This window comes from Cannabis sativa, chromosome 1 (assembly GCF_029168945.1).
Source record: "Cannabis sativa cultivar Pink pepper isolate KNU-18-1 chromosome 1, ASM2916894v1, whole genome shotgun sequence".
Classification (NCBI taxonomy): domain Eukaryota; kingdom Viridiplantae; phylum Streptophyta; class Magnoliopsida; order Rosales; family Cannabaceae; genus Cannabis; species Cannabis sativa.
The window spans coordinates 11,990,685-12,001,232 of record NC_083601.1 but is presented as its reverse complement, the minus strand read 5'-3'; the positions used below and the strand labels follow the sequence as shown (position 1 = coordinate 12,001,232).

At 35.9% G+C, this 10,548-nt stretch overlaps 1 protein-coding gene across 1 annotated transcript; it reads right to left on the bottom strand.

Moving 5' to 3' along the window:
• Nucleotides 1–1,504: 1,504 nt before the first annotated feature.
• On the bottom strand, nucleotides 1,505–2,847 carry LOC115704875 (uncharacterized). The gene has a single exon (XM_030632086.2). The coding sequence runs from the start codon at nucleotides 2,567–2,569 to the stop codon at nucleotides 1,892–1,894; it is 678 nt and encodes a 225-aa protein (XP_030487946.1). The 5' UTR covers nucleotides 2,570–2,847; the 3' UTR covers nucleotides 1,505–1,891.
• Nucleotides 2,848–10,548: the final 7,701 nt, after the last annotated feature.

Here is a 10,548-nt window from a genome sequence, read left to right as displayed (position 1 = left end):
CCAATTGGCTATGAGTGGAGTAGCCCATGTTCTTATATATGGCTCAATACTTTTACATTTAATCCATGTGGGACAATGTTCTCAAATACTACTTAACTAGCTAGAAAAGTATGACATTATATATATTTAAAAAATTTAAACAATTATAAAATTGTTCTAAGCCAAAATAATGTACTTTTAAGTACATTGATTGGTTTAATTTAAATATATTTTAACTATGATACTAAAAAAAAAGCACTTTTGGTGATCATGTAGATTATTTATTGTGATGAAATGTTACTTTCAAATTATTTTTAAAAAAAAAAGAAAATTAACACAATAAACTATAAAGAGTAACTTGTCATTAAGATCAAAGTCAATTTTGTTTTCAACAAGTAGTATTTATGATTAATAACGCATTTTGTCACAATAAATTAAGATTTTACTTTTTTACTTTGTGGAGGAATTTTTTAGTGATAGCGTAAGCTAATAATGTAATTTTATTCACAAATTTTTTGTACAAAAGTAAGAATTTTTTTTGGTAGGGTTTGAACTTAAAAAACAAAACAAAAATCAACCTATCAATTTAGTTAAAAAAAACAACACAAAGAAGAAATTTGATATAAATAATTTGTAACCCAAGCTTCAAAACTTTTTTTTTTTTTCTGAATAAAAGGTTTTTTTATAAATTAAAATTCAATAGAGTTAGACCTCACGATTATATATCATATCGTTTGGTAGAAGAAAATTCTACTATACCCGAAATATTATAGTAAAATTAAAAACTCATTTAACTAGATTATGTTCTGTAAAATTACATAATCTTGAGACAAATGAAAAACTATAACTTAACAAATAATTAGAGAGATTCTTACATTGAATCCTATAGTTAGCAATAGAAACAGGTTTTTTTTTTCAAAACTTGTATCTTTACTATCTTATATCCTAAGTAGCGTATAATTTGTGAGTACTAGCACATGCATTTACAGCTTATTGAACCATTAATAAAGGCAATTGACCTACCAAAAATTAATTAAGCAATTGTAGGAAAAGTTAATTTAAATAACAAGTAATTAATAGGCACACAAATTAAGAGAAAGAGAAAAGAAAAAATATTAATAAGTAGGAGATATCCACGTGAACATTTGTGGAAGAAGGATGATGCCATTGCATTTGCCAGTATGAAAGTAAGTAGTAGTACTAACATTAAAGTTCACTGTTTCTATACGGCAGATGATGATCTATTACAAGGGCATTATTTATTATTTGGCCTTTTTTTCGTTTGCAATGTAACCATATTCTTACAATAATTATATAAGTTTATATTTTCAATTATTATTATATAAATCAATCTATCCATATAAGCATACATGCCCTTCTGCACATATTATCTGACCAAATATATATGAACTCTTTTGGTCTAAACAAATCACATGTGACGTGTGTATATGAAATATATGATGTAGAGTAATTAATATATATGATAATGAATAAAGATGATGTAGTAAATTGGAAAAATCGATCCTTGAAATCATGAATTTATTATTCCGACCAAATTCATTATATAAATTATTTCACTTGAAAATAAATAAATGTACAAAAGATCATCATTCGAAGGATTAAATGGTTCACATTATTATCATCATAATAATAAGATATATATATATATGCATGACAATAATATTACAAAAACGAGTAATATGTGAACACATTAATACTTACAATAATATACCAATATCAATAATTAAGCTACTAATTATAAGTATCCGTGATACTTTATAATAGCAAAATCATAGAAAATTAAATATATGAATAAGTACCCATGAACAAAAACACTAACCATAGTAGTAATTATTAATTAAACCTTGATCTATATAGTACTTAAAAATTAAAATCTCATGGTTCTAAACAATTAATTAACATAGCCAACAGAAACACAGTTCCAATGGTTTTTCTTTCTCATCGTCATATTAGGAAAACACAAAGCCGAATTAGGAGATCTCGACGCAGCATCGTCCTTATAATCCGCCGCCACGTAATCAAACGACGACGTTGGACATTTCGAACCAAAGAAACGACGTCGGTTTTGATGAAGCAACGCTTTCTGCTTATTATTAGTAGAAGAAGTAGAGTTATAGCTTGACGAAGAAATCGACCAAGAAGAATAAGAAGAAGAAGAAGCAGACGAGGACGAGGAGAAGGAAGACGAAGAAGGTTGCCACAGCTTGTTATGTCCACCTCCGCCACCGCCGCCGGCAGCTGAAGCGGTGGCGGCAGTCTTATTCTTGGAGAAGATTGAAGTTGTGGTAGTATTGATGAGAAGGAGAAGAAGCGATTTTGGCTTAGATAGTTTTGATTTGGAAGAAGAAGAAGAATTAGTGGTAGTGGTGGTGGTGGAATATGAAGGAGGTGGTGTTAGGGGAGGGAGAGTGTTGGATTCGAAGGTGTGTTTAGGAGTACCTGGCTGTGACTCCCAGACGAATGGGATTGCGCCAGCTGCTTCTCCGTAGTAGACTCTGCAAGACGAGTTTGGCTGTGTTGTATCCTTGGATAACAGTCTGGAGAAGAACCTTTCCTCCTGTTTCACCATTCCGATTATTCTGCTGTGGATGCTGATTATGATCACAACTACTCTTTCTTTTACTCTTCTCTATATATTATTATTGTTATTATTCAGATCTGGATCGGAATTAGAAGAATAGGAACCACCAAGTTGTAGACAAAGCTATTAAATGGAAGGAAAATAGAATATTTATGGTGGGTTCTCTCTTTTCTTTGGTATTGGTAGTAGTGTATGTATGTGTACCACCCCGGTAGTTGTTTTCTATGCAACATTAATTTAAGGTTTCTTTCGTTTTTTTCTATTATATATAGGAAAATTTTATGAAACTAATACCATTTCTATGCTACTAACATTTTAATTTTTAGTACCGGAACTTATAATTTAAATTTTCTTATATCAATTATCAAGTGTAGTTATAGTAAGTATTTCATTTGTTTTCTAAAAAATAAGAATAATTAATTATTACTAAAATTAGGATTCAAACATTTGCAGGCATATTTTTTTTAGGACCCGAATTGTTGTAAAATTGGTGTCTTATAATAGTGCCTAACTAATTAATTGAATTTAACACATTTTGTTTTTCTATGATATTCTCAATTTTTTTAGCTGAAATAGATAAAATGTTAAAATAAAGAGTTACTTTTATTATTATTGTTCCAAGCATACTCTCTATTATAGTTAGTATTTAATTATTTAGAGTTTTTTCATTTTTACACTTTAAAGTAATTTTTTTTTTTTTTTGTATTTTACGGAATTCAACATAGAAACTCATATCGCAACTAACGAAGCAAATAGATTTGCAAGGGGTACGAGGAGATGTGCGTTCAAGAGTTTTTCCTGCCACACTCTCAGAAGCCGCGCAACAATGGTACTTCAAGTTAACACCAGGAAGGTTCAACTCTTAGAAAGCCTTCTCCTCGGAGTTTCATGCACAATTCTCTTCTTCTCCCCAACTCCCACTGCATTTAGAAGACCTTGTCGAAGTAAAGAAAAGACTAAAAGAGTCTCTTCAAGCTTATATAAGCAGATTCATGACTGAGGCCACAAAAGTGCCACGATTGATCGAAGAAGGGAAGGTAGCTGCTATACTGGGGGGCATCGAGATTCTTGAAGAACTATGGAAAGACATCAAGAAAAGTGGTCTTGTGGACTCTATGAGTGATTTCCTCGACCGAGCAGATGGTTTCATGAAGCTCGAAGAAACCATTCAACGAGCATATGTCGAACCTAGACCAAGCCAACCACAGGCTCCTTCAGATGGAACGTCCATCCAAAACCCCCAATACCCTAGTAGTTCAAATCCAGGCAGTAAAAGATCTAATAACAACGACAGACAAGGCAATGGGAAAAAGGGAAAGTTCGCACGCAAAGCTGAACAGACCCCTAGAGAGAATCCTTCCAAGTTCACTGCTTTCTCTGTTCTGAGTGACGACCTGGAGACCATCTACATGACCACTCAGCCAGTAGTTCCGTACAAGAAACCTGCTCCCATGAAAAAGGACATAAGTAAACGGGACATGTCCAAATTTTACCGTTTTCATGGAGATTTTGGCCATGACACTAATGAATGCAACAATCTGAAGCTGGAAATTGAATTCCTGATAAGAAAAAATAACCTAGATGGGCAAAAATATGTCAAGGCCGACCAGAATCAAAGGGCTGCCCAAACAGTGAATAATTAAGACCCGTTACTGCCACCACCGGTGGACAGGCATTTACAATCGAGGGCCCACATATAGCTGGAGATTCCGGCAAAGCTCGGGAAAGGTATGCCCAAACCTTACAACATGAACAAAAAGAAGTGGTTCTAGCCGTAGAGGAAAGGAAGCCAAAAATTCCACGGGTAGGGGAACCCACTATAACATTCAATGAAGAAGATGTTGTCAATGTTCGCTTTCCGCACAATGATCCATTAGTCGTGGAAGTATAGATAGCCAACAAAACAGTGGCTCGAACTATGATAGATAATGGAGCCTCAGCAAATATCCTGTTCAAAACACCATATGAAAAAATGGGGCTCCAACTCAAAGATCTGATCCCCTGTCTCCAGCCCGTATATGGTTTCTCTAGCCAGAGTGTTGCACCTTTAGGGAAAATTTGCCTACCCCACACTGTTGGACAAGCTCCGAAGAGCATAATTGTGATGGCACAATTCTTAGTACTTGATGTTCCATCAGCCTTTAAAGTCATGTTGGGCCGACCAGCTTTATATGACTTGAAAGTTGTACATCAATATTCTATTTACGCGTCAAGTTTCCAACAAAGAACGGGGTAGGGTGCTTGAAAGGGAATCAACAAGTTGCATGGGAATGTTACAACATTGCCCTAAGCAAGGCCAAAAAGGAAGAATCCTCAAGTCAGAGTTCGGACAAGGGGAAGAGCATTGCCAAATAGGGAACCGCCCAAGGCGGGGACGAAGATGTGGATCCCCAACTTGAGGAGCCAAATACAAATATTGGGCCGGTGGAAGAATTAGAAGAAATCAAAATAGACCCAAGTGTTCCGACCATGAAACTCAAAATTGGAAAAGGTTTCTAATTGCTTGAAGTAAAATTAGCTCTGATAAAATTTCTAAGAGCAAACCTAGACATTTTTGCCTAGTCACATGAGGACATGGTCGGTATCGATCCTTCTATAATTTCACAGGCCCTAAACATCGATCCAAACTTCTGGCCCATTCAACAAAAAAGAAGACTTCTAGATAAGGAACAGGCCCAAGCATTAAAAGAAGAGGTAGAAAAGTTGCGCAACAACAACTTCATAATCGAGGCTTTCTACTCGGCCTGGGTAGCTAACCCTGTACTGGTACCCAAGCCGAACAAAAAATGGCGAGTATGTATTGACTTCACCGACCTCAACAAGGCATGCCCCAAGGATTGTTTTCCACTTCCAAGAATAGATCAACTTGTGGATGCAACAGCCGGACACGAGATATTAAGCTTCATGGACGCTTATTCGGGGTATAATCAAATCAAGATGCATCCACCAGACCAAGAATGTACAAGTTTCTGAACAGATTTGGGTCTATACTGTTATAAGGTCATGCCATTTGGTCTCAAGAACGCTGGAGCTACATACCAAAGACTGGTAAACAAAATGTTCAAAGACCAGATCGAATAAAATATGCAAGTATATGTGGATGACATGCTCGTCAAATCCAGGAAGGCTAGGGGCATATAAATGACCTGGACGAATGTTTCAAAGTCCTCAGGAAATACAACATGAAACTCAATCCCTTAAAGTGCTCATTCGGAGTCAGCTCGGGTAAATGACATGGACGAATGTTTCAAAGTCCTCATCATAGTTTGGAAGACTGTGAAGGATCACATCCTACTAAAGAACTTTCGGGCTCAGATCTTGATTATACTCTGCTACAGACAGGAATCAAGGGTTAGAGATCTGAGTGGAAGGAGACATTTAATTTCGCTGCCATCACTGTAAGTTCTTTCAAAGTCAACAGACAAGTGTGTTCCGTTCTTCAACATCCTGCGAGGAAACAAAAAATTTAAATGGACGGAGGAATGCGAGAACGCCTTTCAAGAGCTAAAAAGGCAAGTTGCAAAACCCCATGTACTCTCAAAACCTCTAGACGGAGAAGAATTAGGAATATACCTGGCAGTCACAGAACATGCTGTAAGTTTCGTACTGATCAGGGAAGAAAACAATATCCAGCATCCGGTCTATTACATCAGCAAAAGACTCGTTGATGCTGAAGGACGATATCCACTGATAGAAAAGCTCACTTATTGCCTAATCTTAGCAACAAGAAAGCTAAGGCCTTACTTTCAGGCTCACCCTGTTCGGGTATACATAGACCAACCATTACACCAAGTATTACAAAAACCTGACGCCTCTGGATGGTTACTCAAATGGGCAGTGGAGTTGGGCCAGTACGAAATGATGTTTCAACCCCGAACAGCGATTAAAGGGCATGCCTTAGCAGATTTTGTAGTTGAGTGTACGGGCAAAGAAGAAAGCACTTCAAAAAACAACCCAGAGCCAGTACAAGAACCCCGGCCGAGTAGCAGCAAAGACAAACCCACCTGGAAGTTACATATAGATGGGTCGGCTACAGATTAACTGTTCGGTGCAGGAATTGCCCTTGTGACACCTGGGGGCAACATCTACATAGAGCGGTCAAATTTGGGTTTAGAGCATCCAACATGAAGCAGAATATGAAGCCCTTATTTCCAGCCTAAAACTTTCTCGAGAACTTCATGCTGAACACATTGAGATCTACAACGACTCACAGTTAGTAGTAAATCATGTATATGGGATAGTACGAAGCTCGAGGAGAAAAGATGATAGCCTATTTAAGCAAAATACATGACCTGCTCGCACAATTCAAGAGTTATGCCCTCAAGCAAATTCCAAGAGAAGAAAACACAACTGCTGATGCACAAGCCCGACTTGCGAGCAACAATATAAATGATAAGGCTAATCTAATCCCCATCCAATTTCTTGAAAAACCTAGTATCACCGGCACAGAAGAAATTGAAATGATTGACACATCTCCAAACTGGATGACGCCAATAGCAGCCTACCTCAACACTGGGGAACTCCCAAGTAACAGAAACGAAGCTCGAAAAATGAGGAGAAAGGTTGCACGGTATCTCATCGTAGATTGAGTCATGTATAGAAGAGGATTCTCCATGCCATTACTTAGGTGTGTTACACAAGAAGAAGCTATACGGCTTTTTTTTGAAGTACACGATGGTAACTGTGGCAACCACGCAGCTGGGCAAAGCTTATCGAAGAAAATCTTAAGGCAAGGATATTTCTGGCCAATCATGATTGAAGATTCAAAGGCCTACGTTAAAAAATGCGACAAGTGCCAAATATTTTCAAAGATACCTCGTGCATCGTCCAACAAACTAACTCAGATGCAAAGTCCTTGGCCTTTTGCCATTTGGGGAATTGACCTAATCGGACAATTACCTAAAGGCAAAGGTGGAGTACAGTACGTAGTGGTTGCAGTTGATTATTTCACTAAATGGACAGAAGCCGAGCCATTGACAACCATCACATCCAAGAAAGTGCAAGACTTTGTGGTGAAAAATATAATTTGTCGGTTCAGATTGTCGTACAAGATAGTCTCAGACAATGGTAAACAATTTGACAGTCAATCCTTCATTGATTTATGTGCAAATCATGGGATCATAAAAAGTTTCTCCACAGTGGCACATCCCCAAGCAAACAGTCAAGTCGAAACAGTCAACACGACAGTCAAAGACACTTTAAAGAAATGACTTGAAGATGCTAAAGGAAACTGAGAAAACAACGACCGGACAGACTTCGTTTTCCATGGCATATGGTTATGAAGTTATACTGCCCGTGGAATTAGAACCTCCGTCCCACAGAAGATTGACATATGACCAAGAGGTTAACCATGCACTCCTTGTAAAATCACTTGATGAAATTAAAGAAAAGCGAACTGCAGCAAACCTAAAACTGGTGGCCCATCAACAGAAGGTAGCTCGGTACTTTAACAAGCAAGTGAAAGCACGAAAATTCTTTATGGGAGATATGGTCCTCAGAAGGGTATTCTTGAACACCAAAGAGAGCACAGCAGGTGTGCTCGGACCGAATTAGGAGGGACCATATCAAGTGGTTAAAATTCTGGAATTAGGAGCATACAAACTGGGTAAGTACGATGAAAAAATACAACTCGTTCTGGTACCAAGGTATTGGAACGGGGAACATTTAAGAAAATACTACCAGTAAAAGTACCAGGTCGAATGACCATCTTAAGTACGAAATAAAAAAAATACTTACTCTTAAGTAAGTGGCTTTCTAGGCAAACTACACCCAAAGGTTCAGATGAAACGACAAAGTACTTAGGTCGGATGACCATTTTTGAAAGTACAGTTCTATTTTATGTAATTTGTTTTGTTTATGTTAAGCTAAAGATTGGACCAGATCAATATAATAGCTTCTATGTAAGTTACTACGGTAACAAGTGTGTTTCGACCAATAAATGAATAAAGATGCTTATTTAAATTCAAATTGTGTCAACTCTATTAGCAAGTTATAAATTTACCATTAAGTGCGTACAAAGGTTTGCTCGTACCCATAGACCCGAACAGACAAAAAGCATACTTGTGAAAAGTAAGTGACCAAGAGTCAAAAGTCTGTTCGGTCACTTGGGGGGCATCTATACCCGTACAAAGCATTTGGTAAAAACAAATAACAAGCACAAAAAAAAAAACAAAACAAACACAGTTGCACAATGATCTTAACAAGGAACGAAATTCATTAAGGATAACAAAGCATGAAAACTCGGGATTAAAAGCTGCCCGGTTAGCCAGTTGTTTGAAAAATGAAAAATATATTCCAAGTTTAAAGAAAGAAAGGAAAGTATTCTTCTGCTGTAACTGAGAATTTCGCTACAATAGACTGGCGTTTTGATGATTCTATGCAGTCTCTTTTCCAAAAATTCTGCAAGGCGAAGTCATTAAAAAGCAAGATGTCTCATATTCATGTTGCTCACCAAATAGTCCATTATATAAAAGGTTTAAGAATTTCTTGTTCTAAGCCTTGGTATGAAGATGACCATATTTTGTTCTTTGTAGATCTTAGGAAAGAAAGCCATTGGATGTTTGGCCATCTTGATTTGAACGAGGGAATTACATTTCTTTATAATTCCTTGAGGACTGCCAAGATGAATGATGCAGCAAGGAATGCAATGAAGGTGTATTATGTTGTGCTCCCATTATTCTTTGATCTTCTTGAATTTTAGAAGAATAGGCCCACTGTTCCTGATTTGGGTTTTGATCTGAAAGCTCCATTAAGAGTGGTGGAGATTGCAAATCTCCTAGTTCAGTAGAAAAAGTGAGTTATTGTTTTTGTGTTATTCCTTTTTGGTTGTTTTGTGTTTCATAATAGTTGATTAACTGTTGTATTTTTCTGTTTTCGTCGAACAGAGATTGTAGCACATTTATTGCTGCTTTTGCAGAGTTTTTCATCCATGATAAAGATGTTCCTAATGAATTTGACATTGAAGTTTACCGCACTCGTCTTGCTACCTTCTTGTTTGCCTATGGTCAAAACAAAAATGATAAAAATATTAACAGTGATGATGAAAAGTAGAACAAGTCTTCGAAGGCTTGTAAAGGGAAGAAGTAGGGTCATCTAATGGGGAATTGATTTATGAACTTATGTGATTTTTAATGTTAAATATGATAATACTTGTTTATGGATGCTACTGTTTTATTTCTCGTTTTATGTTATAGTTTATTTTTTGGTGTGACTTATTTTAATCTTTTATATTTTTTAAGACAATGGTTGTTCTTTTTTTGTAAATTGGGATTTAATATTTTTTGTTGTTAGTTCAAGTTTTTTAATTACAGTATATTTTTTATATGGCACCCAAATTTTTTAGCAACTGTTATGCAATGTAATAAAAACTATTCAAGTATGGGAAAACTTCTTAATCTTAACCCCAAAAGTGTAATGAACTTATAATGAACGTTTTGAATATATTATTTTTGGCATTATATTTAAAAAAAAATCTACTATGAAACTTTTAAAAAGTAATATGATAGGAATCTTAATAGGAATATATTTTTAGCACGACACACAACTGTGAGGCAACTGTTATACAATGTTAAGAAGACCATACCTGTACCCGAAAGTTTCTTAGTCTAAACACCAAATCTGTTGTGAACTTATAATGAACTTTTTTAAATCTAATGTATTTCTCATACAACTTAAAAAAATATTATTTAACTTTTAAAAAACTAATATGTTAGGAACCTTAATAGCAATGTATTTTTAACTTGGCACACAACTGTTTTGCAACTGCAGTGCAACCTCAAAAAAATTATTTTAGTATAAGAAATTAATATCAATCTGCCTAAAGTAACTTTTATGCTGTAAGAGTTCACATAGAAATTTAAAAATTTTAAATAAATGTCATGTCTCTATTTAGATGCTTAGTTGTGGCATGTCTTCTAGTTGTGACCTTTTTGGCCACATTTGCTGCACCTATTATATTTTTTGTTTCC

Coding starts and splice junctions, on each gene's coding strand:
- LOC115704875 (XM_030632086.2), bottom strand. CDS start 2,569: ATGGTGAAACAGGAGGAAAGGTTCTTCTCCAGACTGTTATCCAAGGAT.